This window comes from Zingiber officinale, chromosome 4A (genome assembly GCF_018446385.1).
Source record: "Zingiber officinale cultivar Zhangliang chromosome 4A, Zo_v1.1, whole genome shotgun sequence".
Classification (NCBI taxonomy): domain Eukaryota; kingdom Viridiplantae; phylum Streptophyta; class Magnoliopsida; order Zingiberales; family Zingiberaceae; genus Zingiber; species Zingiber officinale.
The window spans coordinates 153,789,221-153,814,805 of NC_055992.1; the positions used below are offsets into that span (position 1 = coordinate 153,789,221).

At 38.2% G+C, this 25,585-nt stretch overlaps 1 protein-coding gene across 1 annotated transcript; it reads left to right on the forward strand.

The window, feature by feature from the left end:
• Positions 1-234: 234 nt before the first annotated feature.
• LOC121971752 lies at positions 235-24,512 on the forward strand. The gene is made up of 5 exons (XM_042523165.1): positions 235-1,873; positions 3,936-4,940; positions 5,942-6,167; positions 23,463-23,605; positions 23,864-24,512. Exons 1-5 carry the CDS (start codon positions 464-466, stop codon positions 24,155-24,157), a joined length of 3,078 nt encoding a protein of 1,025 aa, XP_042379099.1. The 5' UTR covers positions 235-463; the 3' UTR covers positions 24,158-24,512.
• The last annotated feature ends 1,073 nt before the right edge of the window (positions 24,513-25,585 follow it).

Genomic DNA, 25,585 nt, shown 5'->3' on the forward strand with positions numbered 1-25,585 from the left:
AGAATTTCATGTCTATTTAGAAGATAAATCTCAAGATCGAACAATTGCAGTTTATTTTTTACCCTAATTTTATGATTAAAAAAACAGCCTTGCAATAACTTAGGAAATATTAAGGTTTTTGTAAATTAATAAAGGAAAAAAATTAAAACTTAAAAATACATGGCAGAGTTTATGTGAAATGAGCTCTTAATCGACTTTATATATTTATATGTATTATTGATTTACAAAGAACAGCAATCGAATATATCAACATTTCAATTTATTAAACCAGGAACAGGAAGGGAGGCAAGAGAAAGACCACGCCCAAAAACGCGACCTTTTTTTTTTTCCGATCGCTTCTTCCTTCATCCATCTCCTGTGAATCGAAGGTGAAACACCAGTAGAAGGGGATTGACAGAGCAAAGTAGATCAAAGGGGCACCTATCTACTGTAAAGCTTCGTTTTTTGGGGGTCTTGGTTGTCCATGGAGACCGGATCTCCGCTTCCTGATCCATTCGATGAATTCTTCACCCAAATCCAGGGCCGCGACTCCGACACTTACGATTACGGCGACGACGAGCCGGTCTCTCCCGCCGCGTCTAACTACTCCTCCTGTGAAGATGAAGGCTCCGAGCTCGACCGCTACTGCAGCGCCAATTCGGCCCTCGGCAGCGCCAGTCTCTGTAGCTCTGTCGGAAACTATGGCGATCTTCTCGATTTCGTGGAGGTCGATCGGTCGTTGGATAAAGGAGGCACTGCGTCGCCGAGAGAAAGGGGATCGTCCCAGTTAAATCATCCATTACCCTTGGCTGATCGAATGGAATCGTTTTCTAGAAACAGAAACCCGTCTCGGTTCCATACCCAGAATGTGGAAGTTGAGGGCCATCAAGAAGCAGTGTCGAGGAGCGAGAAAGTGGTGGACTTTTTAGCTCAGGACGCTATCTCCCTGAGGTACGGTGATGGATGTTCTGATCAAAGTTCTTTGCTTTGTATGACAGCCAGCACCGAAGAGGTGGGTTTGCTGGGAAATCTGGGATCTTCCTCTCATGTTGAAGACAAGATCATGGCATATGCAGATGAGGGGTTCTCTTTTAGATATGCAAACTCCGATGATGAGGAATCAATGCTTGAATATGGTACAGATTTTGACAACACAACTGGTCGGCCTGAAAAGAGGATCACACAGTGCGTTGGCGAGATGCAATATCACCACACAAGCCCACTCCTTATGAATCCATCTGTGGCTTTTGGTTCCAATGATTTGGATGAGTTTCTGCATGAAAATGGTGGACTCGGCGAAGATTGTTTCTTGATTAACCGAGATAAAATGGTTGGTCAGCAACCCGTGCTTCCAAAAAGTGAGAAAAATGTTCCATCACTGGCCATCAAACATGTGATCGAATCAATTGATATCATGGAGGAGACTGGTCAAGGTGTATCGGATGTCAACCTTAATTTTCGAGACTCTGATCAACTTAACAAGAATGGGAGAATTTGTCCCATCAACAACCCTCTAAATGAATATAAAGCTTCACAGAAAGGAAAACCTGTACAACTAGAATATGTTGTAGAAGATCAAGTCAATTCTTGTTACAAAGGTGTGAGAGATATCTGTTCCATGAATGATGGAAGCATTGCAGATATCGATGTTGGTGATCCTGCAAAAGAGCATATATCTCCTAAGTCAGCTCCTTCTAACCATATTACCGCCATGGATATTTGTTCATTTACAGCTGACCCATCTCAAAGCAAACAGTGTGTAGCTCAAGAACATGATAATGCAAAGTTTTCCAAACCAATTCCTCTTAATGACCAGAATTCAATTTTCCAGATAGAGTTAAATAGCACTTCCAAAATTGTGGATAAGAAAGAAGAGGATATCATAACAAATGAGGTCAGAAAATGTTTTTTTATATAAATTATTCAAATGAACAAAATCATTCTCCATTTGAGTTAACTTTATCATTGTATTGCACTCTGTATTAGGTTACTTGGACACTTTCTTTTAAAAATGCATATTAATGGTTTTTAGTATTTATAAAACCATAGTTAAATTTAATTATTCTAGAATGAGTAAAATGTGTATACAATGTTTACTTGGTCAGTTTGATCCTAAATGTGATCTACCCTTAGAAGATCACTATGGACTTCCTGTACCTCTGGAGCTCATTGATGTTTTACCATATTTTATCCTTTATCCAACTTCTCTAGGCTGTCAAAGCATCTAAATAATTTGATTCTGCCTTTTCCACTGCTCTTATATCCAACCATCTTTAACTTTCATTAGTGTCTGTTACTCTTCTTATATGTTGTTTCCAGATCATAGAACATTCTGAACTGAAGTTCCTAGTTTCACACTCTTTTATTGCATTTGCATATAGTGCCAATCTTTCAGTTATAAATTTCACTTGGCTTAGGCCTCAAAACTAGTGGTTGCAAGATTTGACAAATATTATATTACTTATGAGGGTTCTCAGGAAATATTATAGGTTGTTCTGGGTTGGTTTCTGGCTTTCTGCACAAGCAGTTTATAATTCTCCCTATCTGTTGTTTTATGTTCACTTGTTCAGGATATTGCATTTTAGTCTTGGTAGTTTGTTCAAATATTTAAAGTAATAGCTGCAGGAACCGTACCTTGATTGACAACCACATACTACTAACAAATCTTGTTGATGTGGATAGCATGGTTGTAGTAATACAGTAGTAAGTATACTATGACCAAGAAATCCAATGGAACAACTTTCAGCCATTGGGCAAATTTATAATTCATGTTCTTTAACATTTTTTTTTTCTAGAAAAATGTGAAAAATTTCATTTCCTCCCTGGAGTGTACCACTGTTGGAAAATATCCCCATACAACTTTCATTTCTCGAAACTTTGTGTTTGTAGAGAGGGGGAGGGGGGTCAGTGCGTTGGGTTTGGATATTTGAACTGCTAAAGCTATCAGAAAATACGTATACTCAGCACTTAAACAAAGACTCAAAGAGTTGTGCATAAATTCTTAGTCAGCCAATGTTCTAGTTTTCCTTGAAACTTATATTGCAATAATTCTATTATATGCTTTGCGCAACGGTAAAGTTGTTGCTTTGTAGCTAAAAGGTCACGGGTTCAAATCCTGGAAACAGCCTCTTGCAAAAACAACCTCTTGCAAAAAGCAGGGTAAGACTGCGTACAATGGATCCTTCCCCAGGACCCCGCATGGCGGGAGCTTCGTGCACCGGGCTACCCTTTTATACTTTGCATTCAGGAAGCGAGGAAGGCAACCTACTTTCTCCATTTAACAAATACCTGTCAAGTTTGCTATTATTAGTATATTATGCTTACAGCACTTCCTCTAATTAACTAGTAAGGTCAACATTATTTCAGTACTTAATAGTACTAATTAGTGTATCCTGCAAAACAAGCATAACTCCATCTTTTTTAGTTAGATTTGTTTTTAAACATTGGGCCTCTAATTAACAATCAAACTGATTGGGATTAATATCTAACCCAAAATTAGATTGCATTTAAATCAACTTAAATTCTAAAGTAGTTTGCAATCCTAGAATTCCACTGAAAGGCAGTCCCTTTCGCATTAAACCACATAGTTAACAGAAAATGTCTGCTTAGTATTATTATTATTTAGTTTATGTTGGGATATAGATAGGTTCTGATCATTATCAATCAATACATACCATCCAATTTTGATCAGTCAGGAAAATTGTTCTCTAGTTTGTCTATACTGCTGATCCAACTTCTTGATGTTATTTAAAATATGATCATTTCCCTAGTGATTTGATTTCTTTTAGCAATAGGAAAAGTTTTGTGGCTTAAGCCTTGAGAGTATTACTTAATGGAACTTGAACTTTTACCAAATTTAAATATGCAATTCAGTTGTTTCCATGATTAATAAATAATAATCTTTTGAAACATTAATTATTATTATACTTTGTCCCATTTTTTATAATGAAAAACAGGTTGCTAGTGATGTATATGATGAAATGGTTCTGGAAATGGAGGAAATTTTACTAGATACTGGGAAATCCAGTGGAACTAGGTCTATGGCCAGTGATGTGTATGCTTGCTATCAATCCCATCATATAAGGGATGGTAGTTCCACAGCATCTACCTCTGGAACAGATGACGTTTATCCATCTTCACAACGCACACTTAATTGGGTTGCAGTCATTGGAGCAAAACAGAGAAAAGGTGATGTTTCTTTTGGTGAAAGATTGGTCGGAGTCAAGGAGTATACTGTGTATATTTTAAAAGTATGGAGTGCTAATGATCAATGGGAGGTTGAAAGACGCTACCGTGACTTCTTTGCACTTTACCAGCAGTTAAGGGTGCTTTTTTCTGACCATGGTTTAAGTCTTCCTACTCAATGGACATTTGTTGAGAGAGAATCACTGAAAATATTTGGAAATGCTTCACCAATTGTTGTCAGCAAGAGAAGTGATCTTATTCAAGACTGTTTGCGCTCCATTCTTAGTTCTGCATACCCTTTTGGATTTCCCAACCCTTTGTTCTACTTTTTATCCCCAGGCAAGCTAACTCACAAGACTAGCTCGCTAAAATCTATAGTTCCACGGTCCCTGCAAAAACTTGGGGAGGATTGGAATTCCAAGTCTTCAACTTATGATGATTCTCCAGAGGATATTACTGAATTAGGGAAGACAATACGCCTTGTGGTAGACTTAAAGCCTCAAAAGTCTATGCAACAGCTGTTGGAATTACAACATTATACTTGTGCAGGATGCCACAAACATTTGGATTATGGAAGAACATTGTTGAGGGAACTTGTTCAGACACTAGGATGGAACAAACCAAGATTTTGTGAATACACTGGCCAGTTATTTTGTGCTTCATGCCATGCAAATGATACTTCAGTTTTGCCTGCAAAAGTCTTGCATCGCTGGGATTTTTCTCTTTACCCAGTTTCTCAGTTAGCAAAAGCCTATTTGGAATCCATTTATGACAAGGTAATGTGTGAACTTATGGATGTATGTATATCAGGTTGCAAATGACTGATGTTTGTAACATATGCTTTTTACAGCATGTAGATGAGTTCCTTTGTTTTCAAAATTTACCCTCATTCACCATATTTTGATAGTTTATCTAGGAATGTTCCTTTCTATGTTAGTTCCTGTAACACGTATAAAGGTAGTCATATTATCTACTTAAACTTGAGTATGCTTTGAGTACAAATGCATTAAATGTTAGTAATTGTCATTTTTGTTCACTATGTATATAGGTATATGTGTATGTGTATATATATATCTGTGTCATGTGAATAATCCACAAGTGGTATGTAGTTGGAAAAGGATCATGAGCATCTTAGAAAGCACATGCACTATTATTATACTTGAACCAAATTTGAGAGCAAGTAAACCAAAAATGTTAATATTCAGTTATTTTGGTGATATCCCATGTTATCCTAAAGATTGAGTTGAAAAAAGCGACACATTGATATTTTAAATAAGACACACTTGTTACAGTAAATTTGAAAATGGTTTGAGTTTAAGTGCAACTAAATTTTAGTTATCATCTGTTTTTGTTGCTTAAATCTGTTCTTTATGTTGGTGATATATAGTTCAAAGAGTGATAATGAACATTTTGGATGCACTGATGGAGTACATTTTCATGTAGATCTACTTCATAATTGTATTCACATCTTTGTGCATTATATTGAGTGCTTATATTGGGGCACAGATTCTTAACAATGGGGCGCTCTTGGTATTCTGAAAATACGGGAATCTTCATATATTTTGATTACTAGGTGAAGTTCTGGCTAAATTGTTTTTAAGCTTTTGTAGTGTATAGAAGCTTAAGCATAGTCTAGTAACTCTAGTTTTCCTAAAGTTATACACTAACAGTGTTTAGTATTTTGAAGCCATTGTGTTTAATCAATTGTCGTGATTTCCAGAAAAGATTCTTAGTGATGCAGATTTTAATTTCTAATACATGTTACATTTTTCCCCAGCCCATGCTGTGTGTGAGTGCGATGAACCCCTTTCTATTTTCCAAGGTGCCAGCTTTACTTCATGTTATGGGTATCAGGAAGAAAATAGCTGCAATGTTTCCTTATATCCGCTGCCCTTTCCGAATCTCCATCCACAGAGGCCTTGGTTCTCGTAGACATCTTCTTGAAAGCAATGACTTTTTTGCACTTCGTGATCTTGTTGATCTATCCAAAGGGGCATTTGCAGGCAAGTCGTTTGTGAATTTATATTCATCTGAAATGAATTTTTTTCATGTATATTGAAAGCAATGCCTGTGCATAGACAATTATCATGATGCCTCATGCATAGTGCCCAGAATGGTGAGCCATCTTAGGATATGGAAGAATTTTTCCAAAAACATTGGATGTTTAAGTGTCTTGTAAGAATTGTGATACATCAATAATGAACTAAAGGATGCATCGACAATAGAATCTAGCTATCATCAATCTCTAAAGTAATAATGAAACTAAAACAATAGCTAACGAAGAGCTGATCTGAATCCATCGTAAGGCTATTGCTTCTTTACTTGTCACCGGAGATCCTACAAGCACGGAATAATCTTCTACAGAATGGGCGGTGACAATCCGTATATCCTTCTCAATGGGGAAGAGAGGAGGTCAACGAAAAAGCTCAAGAACATACCCTAATCCATGAGCATCTTCCCTTATATACCAAACTCATCCTATAGGGACTATTCACCTTAAAGTTCATCCATTATTAACAACCCATTAATGTTTATGAACTGGGTTATTGGATCTACATATTGAATCTATATCCATTTAATCCAAATCCCCTTTATATGCAATTAAGCATTAGATCACTTAATTGGAGTTTAGTTTCCTTAATGACAATTAGGTGTGTGTGTGTTAATCTAGTGCAAATCCACCTTATGGAGATTAAGTCCACCCATGTAGACTTAATTGAATTTAGTTCATCCATGTGGAATTAATCCTATAATCTCCCACTCGGGCTATACCTGATTCCTTATACACCACACAACCCCTTAGTTGAGCTCAACATACCAAACTTTATGGGTTAAATACCCCTTTAATCAATCTGGTCCATTAAATCAATTAATATAAACTAAAGAAGTCATAGCTACTATAACTATAACAAGAGTAATCACAATACTAATATCATTAATGACATATATCAAATGTGGATGTGTAGTACAAGAATGACACGAAATGTGATCTATAAGTGTTCATTCTCAATAAGTTCTCTTTATAACCCAAAACTGGGTTCAAATCATATTTACCAAAACTTTATGCTAAACTGCAGTGGTAAATCATGATTCAACTTTATGACTTAAAATGAAGTCCACATCATATTTATAACAACCAAATACAAAACCGTAACAGTAAATATGATATCCATATGTAAAGTCAAAGTCATGCACACATATTGAAAATTTGCGGTATATACAATGAGCCGAAATATGTGTTCATGAATATAGAACATTATACAAAATATAGATTTCTATATAATGTGCACTTCATCGAAAGGAAGAATCTCCATGTTCAACACATGTTGATGAAACACCTTAGATGACAAACCCTTGGTGAGTAGATCCGCTAACATGGAATCTGTCCTTATATGCTCTATCATTATTTGACCATTCTGAACTCTTTCTTTAATCGTCTGAAACTTTATGTCGATATATTTAGCTTTCGATGAACTGCGGTTGTTCTTGGAATGCAATTCTGCAGTTTTATTATTGCAGTTTTATTATTACAGTTAATCTTCAATGGCCTGTCAATGCCCCCAATGATCTGTAAACCTGTAACAAGGTTCCGCATCCATGTCCCGTGGTTGGAAACTTTATAGCAGGCTATAAACTCTGCCTTCATAGTGGAAGTGGCTATAAGTGTTTGTTTGATGCTTTTCCATGATACAACCCCTCCACCATTATGAAGACATAACCTGAGGTGGATCTCCTGCTATCTAAGCATCCGGTAAAATCGGAGTCTGAATATCCAATGATCTCCAAATGATCTGATCTCCGATATGTGAGCATGTAATTCTTCGTTCTTTGCAAACACCGCATAACCCTCTTTACAACTTTCCAATACTCTTGGTCCAGGATTACTCAAATATCACTCCAACATCCCTACAATACTCAAGATTCAGACGCGTACATACTTGAGCATACATCAAACTCTTTACTGCAGATACATAAGGGAATTGCTGCATTTCCTTAATCTCAAGTTCATAACGTGGACATTGTTTCAAGCTAAGTCTACCATCCTTTGCCACCAGAGTGTCATCGGAAGCACAATTCTGCATGCCATACTAAATGAGTACCTTTTCTATATAGGCCTTTTGTGATAGTCCAAGTGTGCATCTTAAACGATCACGTACAATCTGTATGCCTAAGACAAAGGATACATCACCAAGATCCTTTATTTCAAATTCATCGGATAGAAATGACTTGGTTTCTAGCAGCAGGCTCTTATCATTTCTTGCAAACAATATATCATCCACATAGAGAACAAGTATGATAAATGTGCTGCCACTGAACTTGATATATAAACATCGATCAATTGGATTCTCCTTAAAATCGTATGAAGAAACCACTTGATCAAACTTCCGGTGCCATTGATGAGATGTCTGCTTTAAACCATAAATGGACTTAGTTTACATACTAGGTGCTTTGAATCTCTCTAACTCAAAGTTCTTCGGTTGCACCATGTATATAGTTTCCTTAATGTTTCCATTGAGAAAAACAATCTTAATGTTCATTTGGTGTAGCTCTAGATCATAACGAACTACAAGTGTTATGATTACCCTAAGAGAGTCTTTCGTCTAAACCAGCAAAAAAACCTCCTTATAATCAATGCCATCTTTTTAAGTGAATCCCTTGGCGACCAAGCGTGCCTTATATTTTTCGACATTGTCATGTGAATCTCGTTTGGTTTTAAATATCCATTTACAACTAACAGGTTTCACACCTTTATGCAACTCAACAAGTTTCCATACGTCGTTGCTCGCCATAGACTTTATTTCTTCCTTCATGACTTCGATCCATTTTTCTGGATGAGGGCATTGTTTGACTTCTTGAAAGGATGTGAGATCATCTTCCAACTCAATGTCAAATTCATGCTCTTAGTGATATACATAATCATGAGACATTGTGGATCTCCTTTCTCTAATGGATCTCTTTGTTAGGACCAAAAGTAGCTAGAGGGGGGGGGGGGGGGGGGGAATAGCTCGTCGCGTTCGCTCGTTGCTCAGCGTTGCTTGTTCCTTCAAAGATGTGCAGCGGAAAATACAGAAACAAACACACAACGCTAACACGGTTGGTTTTACTTGGTATCCACCTCACAAGAGGTGACTAATCCAAGGATCCACACCAACACACACACCCTCCACTAAATAAAACTCTCCTTTATGGTAACTACCAAGGGGAGAAGCCTACAGACTCAATACAAGAGAGAGGAAAGGATCAAGAAATCTGGCATCTGAGCTTCTGATGAGTATAAACCCTAACCTAGCTTCTCTTCTTGGCTTTGATCGCCTCTTGACTTGAAAACTTCGAGATCCTTGAAGAATCAAGCTTTGAGGATCGGAGAAGAATCGGGAGCTGCGAATGAAGGTGCGGAGAAGAGACGCTCGCCACACGCTATAAGCGACGCCGATGGTCGGATCCCGATTGATTCGAATATTCCCGATCGATCGGGAGGCTTTGGATCGATCCCGGATCGATCCAGGCGTTCTGCTCGAAAAGCGCTGGATCGATCACGGATCGATCCGGCGCTTATCGCGCGAAGCAGCCCCCAATCGATCCAGCGATCGATTGGGACCTCTGAATCGATCACCGGATCGATCCTGTTCGCGACAGGCGGTGCGGATCGATCGGCTGATCGATCGGCGGATTTTGTCCAAAACCAAGTCCCGAACCTCCCGAACCAACATCGGTCAACCTTGACTGTTGGTATGTCGTGCCTAGCATCTAGTCACTCCCTTGACTGCTAGGACTCCCTTACCAAGTGTCCGGTCGATCCTTTGACCCGCTTGGACTTTTCTCTGTGCAGTATCCGGTCGATCCTTTGACCTACTTGGACTTTCTCTGTGCCAGGTCAATCCTTTGACTACTTGGACTTTTTCTTCGTGCGAATATCCGATCGATCCTTTGACTACTTGGACTTCCCAACACCATGTCATCCTCGATCCATCTGGATTTTCCTTTCCTGGCTTCACTAGCTTGACCCTCTAGTCTACCTACCAAGTCTCACAGGACTTTCCTTTGCTTAACTACATTTATGTCTTTCATTGTCTAGCCTCGCTAGGACTTTCCGATCAAGTATCCGATCGTCCTTGACCTACTTGGACTTTTCTCTTGCCAATCTATATCTTAGATTTCTCCTTACCCAATCCTTGAGTTAGGACTTTACCTTGCCTAACATCTAGTTAGAACTTTACAGTCAAGTCTTCCGTCAACTTTAACCTACTTGACTTTTCATTCACACATATTGTTCAAACATCGAAAATTAAGCTCGAACCTGGTTAACCCTGATCCAAAGAAGATTGCACCAACAACCACTATTACGCCCCTTCCCTCCCCTATGACCTTCCATGGTAATGAAGGCTAAGCTAACCATCATTCTCCCCTATTGGCACACATGACCCATCGTTGGACACGCGTGACCTATGCTCGATTACGGGCACACTTGCCAAATCCATTTGTTGAAGACTCTCCCCGAAGAGTTGCTCATCGTTGTTCACAACATCACTCGTTGTGATTAACACGATAATGAAGGTCCCATACCCTTCGTTTATCCTTAACTTCTCCTCGATGTTGTGAAATACCCATTTAACCACTTGAGTGTCCACTTGAAATAATGAGGATATCCACTCCCATTTCAAGTTTAAATGCTCAACCTTGAGCAGTCCACAACAGAAGGTTAACCACCTTCAAGGTTCATGAAAAATAATTTTCATGTCTTTAAAGAGTCCCTCCCTAAAGACAGGTAACTTCTGTCGTTGCACCAACAATGACTTGGAATCCCTAAAACATTAGGAAACCCAATTTAGAAGTTTTGAGGTTCAAATATTCAAAATTTGAAACAACCTCAACCTAAACTTCTACTTAGTCTTCGTTAACTAATCCGTCCTTGTTTTCGACATGAAAACACCCTTTGTATGTATACGAATGTATTTAAGGGGTTTGGAATGGTTACCTAGACTCATAGAGAAAGATGCTGAAATCGGGCCTTCCCACCAAAACCAGCAACTTGGATCGATTGAAGTTGGGTTCAATCGATTGAACCTTGCTGAATCGATCTTACGATTCGGACTCCTGATCGATCGGTCCGATCGGTCAGTCGACTCGAGCTTCTGCTCGCGGGAATTGCCGTTGAATCGATCCATGGATCGATTCAGAACTCAATCGATCCATGGATCGATCGAGACTCGATAGTTGCTGAAATTCCATTTCGATCAACTTGAAACCCAAATTCTACAAAATCCAAAAATTATGAAATTTCGTGTAGACATTATTTAGGGCATTTACTATTACGGAAAAATAGTTTTCTATGAAAATGCTTCATATTTTCAAAGATTGACACAAACTTGAAAACTTGCAAAAACTTTAGTGTTTCTCTTCAAGTTTGTGTCTAACTATTCAATGGTGATTACTATCAAAGATAGCCTTCACCAAGGTTTTCCAAAACATTTTAAAACATTTTCAAAACCAATATCCCATCACGTTCCTTGGGCTTAATGCACATGACTTGTACATTAGCTTTCCCAATGATGGGAAAACACATAACTATGTGTTTTGATGAACCTAAAACTCGAAAGAATGCACTAAATCAACATCTTGAGTTTTGTTCATCTTCCTAACATCTCACTTGTATCTATGTGGATGAAACACATACAAGTCATCTTAAGAGTCTTTGTGAGATGTAAAATTTGGTTTTGCCCTATTCTAGGGATCATGCATATCTATCTAGGCATTTTAGAGATATTAGACATCCACGGGATGTCACTTGTCAATAAGTGTCGTTAAATGCCATTCGTCCTTAATTACAAGGAATTAAACTTAATGCATGATTATGTTATGGCGTACATGAAAATAATTTTTAAAAGAAAATATCTTATTACTACATGATGTATGAATGTCGTGACATGGTATTTTGGATTTTCCATAATAAAACATGAATGCAAAAACTAGACATGATGTCATGGCATATGATGGGCAAACAATCATGGCAAGATTTAGCATAAATAAAATATACCTAGATTAACTATCTAAGTATCCTTAAAGTCTTAGCTAAACTTACACCTTAAACCTTGATTGCCCTAAAGTGCTACAAGAGAATGCCAAAGCCTAAATTTGGCATTTCTAATTTCCTTGATTTAATGTATGCCAATTGAAAATAAACATGTCCTCAAATGTTGGCATATTCCATTTTTCTTCAAGAGTAGCACTTTTGAATTAAGGCCCGGATTGCCTTAAATTGCCTAAGAACATACCAAAATCCCAACTTGGTATTTCTCAAGGTTTTCCCAATTTGTGTCATTTTAAGATAAAAACAATTTTTCACCATTTGGCACATTTTACTCTTTCAAGGAGTAATCAATAGGTCCATTTCATTTTCAAAGGTTAACTAAAACCTTGAAAATGCTCCTTGAGTGTCAATTTCCTCAAAGTTGGGTTAACTACCCTTCTAATCGGAGTTGACACTCCCCAGCGTTAGTAGAAGATGCTCTAGGACAGACACTATTGGTGCTCCTTGGATGCTCTAGGTACTCACTAGGGATAACTTCCCTAGATACCTTCTAGTGACCTTGTTGGGCTTCTTAGAAGCCTTGGTCACATTTTCTAGGTCGACTCTAGGGCCTTCCTTGTGACCTTGTTTGTGACTTTCTTAGACTTAGAAGCTTAGTCACGTTATTGCAAAAATACTCTTAGGGATGACTTCCTAGTATTTTTGGCTTGACCCTTAGACCAGGGTTTGTTCCATAACTATATGGAACTTTATGGTAGAAGGCACATCCTTCTTAGCCTTTGGTTTGTATCCCGAACCTCATGGCCATTGGATGGCTTTTGTACCCCTAAACCTAGGTTATGCTCGTTTGCCCTAATAGGATATTTTCCGTCCTTTTTAGGGTCTTTTCCATTTATCAGTCTTGACCTCGAGACTTGATTTTTATCACTAAGTCCTTAGTTTTAGATTTTCATTTGATTCATGGCGTATTTGTTCTTGGGCATGTCTAAAATCTTTAGAGTTATTGCCCGGACTTTTACCTCATTCCTAGCCTTAGGTGTAGTGGTTTTAGCGTGAAAAGCTATATGTTTTTCTTTAACTATCATGCTTTCTATTTTCGTGGTAAATAGCATTAAAATGATATAAGTTAGAACTATCATACTTTTACCATAATGTAAAGGGTAGGCTCGATAAATGTTACCTTCTTCTTTACCTTGGGCTCCCCTTGACTAGTGCCTCCTTGAGCCTTGACCACCTTCTTCCCCTTGGGGCGTTGACTTCGGTAATGCCCTCAGACTGAAAGCGTATAATATGCTCCTTGCTCTTCTTTGTGTTGGAATGATCTCCTTGGGCCGCCTTGCCCTTTTGTGCCACTTGGCCCTTCTTCTTGCGATTTAGGGCACTTGCTCTTATAGTGCCCATGTTCCCTACACTCAAGCATATAATATGATTTTTATTTTAATTGAAATATTTATACCTTTGCTTGTAGGGTGGCGTCTTTTCCTTTGGATCCGGAGGTAGAAGCTTCCTCTTGATCCGATCTTGATTCTCCTCCGTTTGATTTTCTTGACTCGTGGAGGTGGAAGCTTCTTCATCTCTTCGTCTCTTGACCCGGATGTAGAAGCTTCTCCTTCTTCTTGATCGGTGTCACCGATGATTGCTCCCCTCGATCCTAGAGGTGGAGGCTTCATCATCTTGAATATGAAACAAGGGTATGCTCCCTCCTCCCTTCGTTGCATTTCCTTGAGGATGAAGCTTCTTGGATTTCCTCTTCTTGGAGGTGGCGTCTCTCGACCTCGGAGTCCTCTTCTTGGTCTTACTCCACCCTCTCTGGATTCTTCGCGATCTTGTCGGTGGAGGATCTCTTCGTGGCTGCTGATTTGCTCCAAGTTCCTTGGCGTCTTGAACTCTCGATTTGTTCGAGATGTTTCTTGGCGATAAATTGACAACAGATCGCTGTCATTGGCCTCGCGTCTTTGGATTTGGTCTTTGCTCACTTGCTCCTTTTGAGTACTTTGCCCTTGGAATTTGTGGGAGCTTGAAACCTTCCGTGAGAGCGAACCGTTGCTCTATCTCCATCGTAAGAAAATTTTCGATTCTTGATTTCGAGAATCGAAACTCGTAGAAGTGTATGGTGGAGCCACCCTTGTGTCAAATCCAAGCCCGTCTTGGAATTGCATCTTGAAGTTGAGCTTGATAAAATCTTGAACTTGAAGAATTTGCTCGACTTCTTCACCCTCTAGCTTTTCTTGTTATACTTGACCCTTGCGATGATTAGGTGATTGCTACGATACCACTTATTAGGACGAAACTAGGGGTGAATAGCTCGTCGCGTTAGCTCGTTGCTCGGCGTTGCTTGTTCCTTCAGAGATGTGCAGACACACAACGCCAACACGGTTGGTTTTACTTGGTATCCACCTCGCGAGGTGACTAATCCACACACACACCCTCCACTAAATAAAACTCTCCTTTATGGTAACTACGAGGCGGAGAAGCCTACGAGACTCGTCTGAAGAGGAAAGGATACTGAAATCTGACTTACAGCTTCTGATGAGTATAAACCTTAACCACAGCTTCTTCTTGGCTTGATCCGCCTCTTGACTTGAAAAACTTCCAAGATCCTTGAGCTTTGAGAGTCTTGTGGAGGAGCTGGCGAAATCTGGGTGAATCGGAGAAGAGATGCGGCAGCCAGCGCATTTATCGGCGCCAGCGGTCGGATCGATTGATTCGAATATTCCGATCGATCGGGGAGGCTTTGGATCGATCCGCGGATCGATCGCAGCTTCGCGCGAAAAGCGCTGGATCGATCCACGGATCGATCCGGTGAGTCCTCGCGGCAGCGTCCCAATCGATCGCGATCGATTGGGACCTCTGAATCGATCCGGATCGATCGGAGAACTCTGATTTGGGGCAGTGCGGATCGATCCGCGATCGATCCGACGTGATTTTGTCGAAACCAAGTCCCGAACCTCCCGAGCCAACATCCGGTCGACCTTGACCTGTTGGTATGTCATACCTAGCATCTAGTCACTCCCTTGACTGCTGGGACTCCTTACCAAGTGTCCGGTCGATCCCTTTGACCCGGCGGACTTTCTCTGTGCAGTATCGGTTGATCCGCGACCTGCTTGGACTTTCTCTATGCAGTGTCAAATTGATCCTTTGACTGCTTGGACTTTCTCTGTGCAGTGTCAAGTTGATCGCGACTGCTTGGACTTTTCTTCGTGCAGTATCGGTCGATCCTTTGACTACTTGGACTTCCACCGGATGTCTGGTCGTCCTTGATCCATGGATTTTCCCGGCTTCACTCACGGGACTTTCACTAACCGCTCGCTGGGGTTTCCTTACCCTAGCTTCATCACTAGGACTTTTCTTACATGCGGCCGCTCACGGGACTTTCATCTGCTAGCTTCACTGGGTCTTCGTTTTGCTAACATCCGAGTTAGGACTTCGATCAGTGTCAAGTCGACGACCTACTTGACTCTTCTTCAATCAATATCTTATTGTCAAACATCTAAACCCAAACCAAGACTCAGCTTGGTTACCCAGGTCAACCTTGACCTGAGGGATATTGCACCAACACTCTTTAGTGACACTTGATCTTGAGATGGTTGGGAGTCATTCTCAATTATAGGTGGAAATACCTCAACTTGAGATGACGTACAATTGGAGGTGACATGGGAATATTGTGGTCAACTACCCCCTTCTGATTGTATAGTTTCAACTGTACGTGGAATGATAATCATTTCACTATTAGCTGCATCAGTAGTTATCATATTAGGATCATCAATGTTCTCCTCAAATGATATTTCCCTAACTTTATCACTTCTACCATCCTTAATAAATTTGGCATTTTCCGTCTCAAAAAAGAATATACTCAAGAGGTTGAAAAACTTGAAGCTTCCTGAGTTTTCAAAGTATCATTTGAGTTCAATTTCCTTTCATTAGGCCTATAAGACCTAGTTTCAACTGGACAACCCCAGACATGTAGATGTTTAAGACTAGGTGCTCTACCTGTCTACAACTCGTATGGGGTTTTTATTATCGCCTTAATAGGAACTCTATTGAGTAAGTGAACCGCAGTCTTGAGTGTCTTACCTCACAAGGACTCTGGTAGAGAAGAAAATGCAATCATACTTATCACATATCCTTAAGGGTTCGATTTCATCACTCTGCTACACCATTTATTTGAGGTGCCCTAGGCATGCTTTATTACGCCACGATACCACACTCAGCAATGTAATCCACAAATGGTGCAGGATGTTGTTCATATGATCTGTCAGATCTACCATAGTATTCACTATCACGGTATGATCTTATGACCTTATCTTCTTACCAATTTGATTTTCAATTTCGGCTTTGAAGCTTTTGAACATGTACATGGATTGCGACTTCTTATGAATAAGGTACAAGTATCTGTATTGGGAATAGTCATCTATAAAACTATAAAATATGTTTGACCGTTCCAAGAAGCCTTAGGGAACGACCCACATATATCCGTATGTACAAGCTCTAAGACACCATTACTTCGCCTTGAACCCTTATTACTTTTGTTAGTCATTTTCCCTTTAATACACTCAATGCAAATTCCAAAATCTGACATATCGAGGGAATCAAGAATTTCTAGTGACATTAACCTTTCTAGATGTTGTTTAGAGATATGCCCTAAACGCCTATGCCATAACATGGATGAATTCTCATTTATTACACCAAACTTCACACCTATACTATGCATCACAAAAAGTTCCGCCTAAAAGACGACACAAATGTATTTTTCAAATTCAAAAGTACATTTTTTCCCAAACAAACTCTAAAGACACCTATTGCCTCTACTTTTTCCTTCTTGCCAGTTCTTGTATATATGAATCTTTCAGCATCAATTGATATTCGGTTTTTGAGGCAACCCTGCATAGTTATACTTATGTGAGTAGTTGCATTAATATCTATCCGCCAAGTGTTATTAGGTACAGTAGTTAGGTTGACTTAACTGACAAAGTTGAAAAGTATACCTTTCTTGACACGTCAGTTGACGTATATGGGCAATTCTTCTTCAAATGACCTTTCTTTTTACAAAAGAAATAAGTTAGGTCAAGATCTTATTGCTTTTGCACCTTATGCCGAAGCTCCATCACTAAAAGTTGTTTACCCTTACTCTTACCATTACCCTTTTTCTTCTAGTCCTAATATTGAGATGAGGATGCATAGCGAGCACTATGAGATGTGTCACCCCTCAATTTCTCTTCTTCTTATACACACTGAGCTATGATCTCATGTAGTGTATATTTCTCCTTTTGAGTATTATAGCTAATCTTAAAAGGAGTGAACTGTATTAGGATAAGGTTCACAAGGACACTTTCAGATAGGTACAACTTTAGTGCTTTAGGTCTTGTAACCAAGTTAGACATCTCCATAATATACTCCCTAATATTATCCTTCCCGTTGTACCGCATGGACACTAACTTCGTAAGAAGTGTAGTAGTCTCGACTTTTTCGTTGGAGGTGAATCAGTCCGCTAATTCCTTAGAGCATCTCCAATGGGGGATATTTGGAGGGGACATTTCTCCAAATATCCCCCCCTCTCAGATATCCCCCATTGTGGGGGATATTTGAGGGTTGAATGGAAATCACCGGGCGCAGATCTCTGCCCGGTGATTTCCTCTTGTGGGGCCCACAAAAAAGTGGGCTGCCACTATGTTGAGGTTTTTTTTAATTAAATGTGGTGGGCCCCACCTAAAATCTGGGTTGCCGTGACTTTTAAGTTTTTTTTTAAAAAAAATTTAATTAAATTCAGAACATTACAAAATTGAAAACAATGGTACGTTGGAAAAATTAAACGTTCAAGGAATCAAACGTTCGGAAAATTAAACGTTTGAAAACGTTCGAAAAATTAAACGTTTGAAAACGTTCGAAAAATTAAACATTGGGTAACGCTCAATTTCTCCCTATATATACGTCCTTTTTTTTTTATCTATTTTCATCATTTCCATTCCCATTGCCTACCAAAAATTTAGAGAGATGGATAAAAATTCTGGTCATTATTTTAGGGATTTGTTCAACTCTCCAAATATCGACGAAAATTCTAGTGAAGAAAGTTCTCGAGTCTGTCCTAATTTCTTCAATCCTTAATTTCCATTTCCCACTCAACATCCACCAAATCTCCAACCTTTTCCATACCCACCACCATATTACCATAATTTCCCAAGTTATCCAAATTCTTTGAGTGGCGACCCTCGAGCTCCGTTTTATACATATCCTCCAGAATATTGGCAAAGTAGTCAATATTTCATGCAAGCCTCATCTCATGGAATTAATCCGTTTCAATCATCAAATATTCAATCAAATGAATCGAGAAGAGCTAGTGTTGATGCAACTGACAGTGATAAAGGTACACCTTATGCAATCCCCGATTCACAATTTCCTCCATTCTCATTTGAAATAGGGTCCGAAGATATTATTCTCAATCAAGCACTAGAGATGGGCAACGAATCAGATAAAGACCATAGCAACAATTTGGACAATAGCAGATGATAAGCTCCTTGCAGCGGCCTACACAATTATGAGTGAAGATTCAGTAGTTGGTAATACCCAGAAGAGTGAGTCATTTTGGAAACGAGTTGTGGTATACTTTAATACCAATCAAGCTAAGTGAGCTAAAAAGAGAACTGCGGAGAAAGCAAAATCACATTAGACTTCATTGAAAAAGATCGTAAATAGATACAATGGAATCTACAATAAATGGTATAATGATCGACCAAGCGGATGGAGTGACGAGGATTTGATGGTGCGAGCTCATGAAGAATACAAGAGTACTTTTAAAACTACTTTCCAATATGAACATGTGTGGAGAACCGTGAAAGATAGTCCTATGTATGCTCCTCAATCCTCAGAGCGACATGCTACAAAAAAAAGCAAGAACATCAGAATCATCAGGTGCACATACTGACTCTTCAAATCCTAACACAACTGCTGATATAGATGATAGAGAGATCCAATCTCGTCCAATGGGACAGAAGGCAAAGAGGAAAGGCAAAGAAAGAGTAGGCCTAATTGATGAATTGAATCAGGTTATGCAACAATCAATGACACATTTGGAAGAGTATAATAACAATAAGAAAGTTGATCAACTCATCCAAGCACATTAACTCCTCGTAATGGACACACGAGGCATGACTGATGAACAACTTCAAAATCATCTAGCGATATGTGAACAACTGAAGAAAAAATTGAACATGTAGTTAATTTCAATGGTTTATTTTATCTACTTCATGTTTATTTTATTAATTCTAGTTTATCGTTATGTATTTTTTTAATTAAATATGGTTTGTATCTCTGTATTTCAATTTTAAATTTATAAAATATTTGTATTTGTATGAACTTAAATTTATATATCTTCTATTATATTTTTCTTAAAATTAAATGTAAGTTAATTAAATGGTCATGGGCTCTATAAATATTTGGTTGATGAGATATTTAATTTTGGAATTGAGGATATTTGAGAGTGAATATTTGATAGGTGGGACCCATAAATATTTGATTGGTGGGATATTTCATTGTGAAAGTTGAGATATTTGAATAGTAGGATATTTGAAAGATGATGTGGAAGTGGGGTCCACAAATACTTGGAAGAAATATCCCTAGCTATTGTGGATGCTCTTAAGGAAGGTTTTGACATCCTCATTCTCAATTATTGAACCCTTAAGTGGTTGTAGAATAGACATCCTCATGATCATCAGACTTATGCGATTTGATCACTATCACTTGTCAAAAATTACCTTTTTATCCGCAGTGGAATCATTAGTTAAAGGTGCAGGGCGATCATGCCTAAATACAAAGTCTAGATCCATGCAACTCAATAAAATTGTAATATGCTCTTTCTATTATCCAAAATTTGTGCTTGTAAGCATAGGGATGTTGTTCAGATTAGCAGACATTGAGAGTACCACGTAAACAAAAGTAAACAACATAGCTCAATTTAACAAGCAAGGCATGTATCTTTATAGTTGTGCAATAACAAAATGCAACAAACAAAACATGCAACTATATGAGCATTATAGAGATACCTAGTACAACATTACATTAAGTCTTTGGACTTAATTGTAATTTGCTATTGGTACTCTCCAAACAACTCATAATTACCTTCATCTGCCACATAACTCACCTTCTTTCAGGCCGATACATTATGTGCATGATATTTTATTTATAAGCTTCCTTAGTTAGCTTACGTTTTAAATCATCACCACAATGCTTCTAATCGGCAATAGTGCCCCTTTATTTGGGTTGACACACTATGTGCATGACTTAAAAGTTTAACTTAATTTGTGAGCTTCCTTAAACATATATCCGACTTAAAAATGACTTTATTTTGGGTCAATCACCCTTAGCATGGACATACATTCCCTTATGCTAATACTCCTAGCCTCCCCAATAGTTATCGCTTTGGTGATAGTATAAGTTTGACTAAGTAGCAAAAGCAAAGAAGAATCTAGGAAAAATCTGTTGAAAACGGAGCTAAATTCAGATATCAATTGATTGGTATCAGATACCAATCGATTGACACCCTTCTTAATTGGTTAAGAATAGATGATAATCGATTTACATGCGTGCTAATCGATTACAAACATTGGCAATTGATTGATCATCTATTCCGAAGGTCACTGTTTGCAATTCATCCACTCTAATCGATTGGTGGAACGTCAATCGATTCGTTGATCGATTCAAAAACCCTATATGGATAACCCAAATAATCGTAATTGATTGGTCGATCAATTCAAAAACTCTCTATGACAACCCAAATAACCGTAATCGATTGCCTAATCATTTGGTGAAAACCAATCAATCAGTCGCTCGATTCGGAAACTCTTTGTGGGCGTCCTCAAATTCTGAAATCGATTGGCTCCTTATGGTAATCAATTGATTAACGTCAAACGATTTGAAAACTCTCTGTTCGCAAATCAGGTTCAAGTAATCAATTGGCCCAATCGATTGGTAACTAAAAAACTTGATTTCTGATCGTAATTTTTCAACCCAACGAACTCTAAAACCGCGCTGCCAATCGTGTTCTTCGCGGATAATTCGAAAACCTCGATTCATGGGTTAAATCCTAATCTATCCATGCTAAATTCAACGGTTATATTTTAGTTTTGCTCATCCATATGGAATCAAATACAAAAATTGATGTATATGTGCCAAATCGTTGAAAAATAATCCTTATGCAAGAGAAACTGACAATAAGTTAATCCTTAGCTCTGATACCAATTGTAAGAATTGTGATACATCAATAATAAACTAAAGGATGCATCTACAACAGGATCTAACTATCATCAATCTCTAAAGCAATAATGAAAACTGAAACAATAACTAACGAAGAGCTGACTTGAATCCATTTCAAGGCTATTGCTTCTTACTTGTCACCGGAGATCTTGCGCAGAATAATCTTATACAGGAGTGGGCGGTGGCAATCCGTATACCATTCTCAATGGGGAAGAGAGGAGGTCAATGAAGAAGCTCAAGAACATACCGTAATCCATGAGCATCTTCCCTTATATACCAAGCCCATCCTATAGGGACTATCCACTTTAAAGCCCATCCATTATTAACAACCCATTAATGTTAATGAACTAGGTTATTGGATCCACACATTAATTAACATCCATTTAATCCAAACCCCCTTTATATGCAATTAAACATTAGATCATTTAATTGGAGTTTAGTTTCCTTAATGACAATTAGTTGTGTGTTAATCAAGTGTAAGCCCACTTTATGGAGATTAAGACCACCCATGTGGACTTAATTGGATTTAGTCCACTCATGTGGACATAATCCTACATGTCTGCAATAAAGCTCCAACTGTTTTCATACGAACCTAGCAAAAGTTTGCATACTATTCCTGAGAGGCATTATAATCTTTGTTAGCTTCTACCAAACCCTAGTTTATTTCTCTCTATTTTGTGATGTTACATATTGAACAGTGTTCTCTATTTTAAGTACTGTAAAATGTAAAGAACTTTGTGGCAATTATTTCAAATTGCCTTGATCATATTTTACTCTTTTAATTCATTGCACAATTTTGTAAATGGTTGTGGGTTCGTGATTTGCAAAGAGATACTCTGGGTTGACCTTGCCTTCGGTGCACTTGTTCATTCCCATGGCAGGACACAATCCTCTCCCCTCACTTCTGGTCCATCTGGTGAAATATCTTCAACTTTAGAGATCTGAGAGGTCTTCTCGCCTGATTTAGGGAAGGATACTGACTTTTGAAGATGCATTTGGATTTGATCCTCCCTCTTTCAGAATTGTTTTCCAATCTCTTCTCAACTTTGTTGGACCCTGTTGTTTTTATCTGTCACCTATGTTCCATGGTTTGAGTGGAATGTTGACTTCTCACACTTTTTTTCTGATGCCTAAATTCTAAAACGATACTTGACCTGGTTTACTCAAACAACTAAAAATGACTGGCCAGATTCCAACACTTGGTACTTGTTGCAGCTGGCAGATTCTCCTCCTCTATTGCTTTCCTTCTTCTGGTATTCGTTGCAACTTGCCCTTGATTTAAAGATCTGATAGCCCTTGCTTAAATGCTTGCTTACATGTTTCCTCAGTGCAAGAGGACTAACATTCTTGTTAATTTCACCTTCTGGCACCACCTCAAGCATTGGTATTATTGTTTGCTCCTGGAAGATGATCTACAGTTGGTAGTTATCTCTCTCTTGTTGCCTCTCATGCTCTGCCCTTTCTTGTCATATCCTCATCCTCCTGAACTATCTCCTCACTGTTGGATTTCTTGTCTCGCCTTCTTGACCACACTATTGCTTGGTGTTGGTGGTGTTGGAATGAGAATGTTTCTAGGAATGTTTTGGGTCTTCCTCGATAAACTTAGGCTGTATCTATACACATTATCATGTTATAATTTCGATGCCCTTGTTTTTACTCTTTTGGATCTGGCTGAAGTTAGTGCCCATCTTTTGGCCATGTTTTCTACCTCACTATGTTGTAAATTTTTTTTTTTTTTTTCGATTTTTGTTTTCCTTTCATCCCTTGCAATGTCTGGAATGAATTACTGGAGATGACCTCCTCCCTGTTTGTTCAAAAATATTTCTCTTTCCATTCAAAATTATACACTATATATGAAAAAAAGAACACCAAAAAACAAGTACACAAGATTATTCATGCAACTTCCAACTTTATTAATGCAATTACAGCTACAGCTTACAACTACTCAGTTTTTGCAACGATCTGTTCTTGATCTTAAGAATTGTGTATCTGTATCTGTTTTTTCTCTTCCTTTCTATTGCAGCACTTCCCATCATGCTAGAGACTTTATCAAACAAAATCCTCGAGCACATTGCACAACAGTGCCTTGTGTGCTATGACACCGGCGTTCCCTGTGCTGCACGGCAAGTCTGTGACGATCCATTGTCTCTCATATTTCCCTTTCAGGTTAGTCTTTTCTTAACTCGACAAAAGCTAGTTGGACCATTCTAGAACTGATACACTTTCTTTTTCTTCAATTCTCACTTTAAATCCATGTGGCTATACAATCATCATGCTATTTAATTCTAGTCCAGGTTTGCAACCTTTACCTTCAAGTCGATATGTTACAGTTTTGTATTCGACTCATCATTGATATGTTACAATTTTGTATTCCATTCGTCACGTCAACTTTATCCGATATCATGGTTGTTATTGGCTTTGCAGGAAGCTGAAGCTACAAAGTGTAAATCATGTGGGTCTATCTTCCACAAACCTTGCTTCATCAAGATTGTTATCTGCCCTTGCAGTAAACCGAGCGATACAAGCAGGAACCTGAGCATCCAAGGTCATGGAAATACCGAAAAGCTATCCGATGGCTCAGTTGAACCTTCATATTCTAGTTCAGCTTCGAATCTGCTACCTAATATTATACTGAAAGCAGCATCTGACAAGATATGGAAGCCTAGAAACAAAAGCCCTGTGATTCTCATGGACTCGCTACCAAACACTTCTTTGTAACTTCAGAAACATTACTGCCTCTCGCTTGAAGTAGATGATCTAAAGAGTGGAATCAATACCACAAGGCTTTGAAAGATTGTAAAATGGCCTTTCTGTAGCTTTTCAAAGGTGGTGTGCATTCAAGTGCATCAGCTTTGAAGGTTCTACTTTTCATTTCTTTGCTGGTCTTGTCGTACAGTTTGGATAGCCGAGATGCGATGTTTCAAGTGTTGTTAGGCTTGATTTTTTGGCTTATTGAAGCATGTAAATGACTGCTATATTGAAGCCTTGTGTGAGATCGAAATATCAAAAGAAATTTGTTTAATTTTCTAAAAGTAATCTAAAATAATATAAATGCTGGATGTTTATATATATATATGTTATTGTTTGGTTTCATTTGATCTTGGCCATCAATCCTTCTTATTTTATTGATAAACATGTGTTTGGCTTCGGGTCAAACTTATTAAATTGAAATTGAATAAATCAATTTTTTTTATAAATATTTTAATTTTTTTTAAAAACATATCCAACAACATTTATAATATAACAGTGGATTCACCGATGATAATCGATTCTGAAATAGAATCGTCAATTTGAGTTGGGCCTGTTAGGTTGGTCTGTCTTGTCAAATAATTTAAGTAGATTACGTTGGAATTTTATCAACCTAAGTCCGCCGCGGATCGACCCGTCTAGGTCCGCGATCTGCGCGGGTCGGCCCGCTTAGGTTTGGGTTGGTTTGTGGGTTGAAAAACACATGTAAACTAAGTTTTATGTTAATTTATTATCTTTCTTCGTATGTTAAAATAAAAATAGTACTTTTCATTTAACATAAGTACTCGTTTGTGTTCATTTATATTTAAAATACATGTTTATATATACATTTAATTGTAAAATTTTTTCGAAGTAAAATGTTGAAGATATAAAATATTTTTTAATTTTTTAAAAAAATTTTGATGGCCCCGCGGGTTGGCCCGCCAAACCCGCAACCCGCCTTAAAATGAGTTGGGTTGGAAATTTCCCAACCCGTCAAGTTGGCGGGTTGACCCGCCCCGCCCCGCCAAATGATTAGTCCACCACGGGCTGACCCGTCCCGCCACAGGTTGGCCTGTCTATCGTTCTAATTTTTAAATTTTAAAATCTAAATCAAAATAATTAAGATTTAAAAAAATATCGAATCAAACTTTCAAATTCAGTTCGTGGTTAATTCGATTGAATGGAACTTTAATTTGGATATTCACCTCTCTATTTCAATAATTTTTAAATTTATACTCAATATTTGAAAGAAAAAACTACCTCTACAAAATTAACTAAACTAATTTTTTATTTCTTTAAACAATATTTAACTGTGTTTTAAAATTAATATTATTTAAGTTGCTCATAATTAGAGGTGAGAAGATGGGTTAAATCAAATTAATGATTTATTCAAACATTTATTATTATTATTTTTTA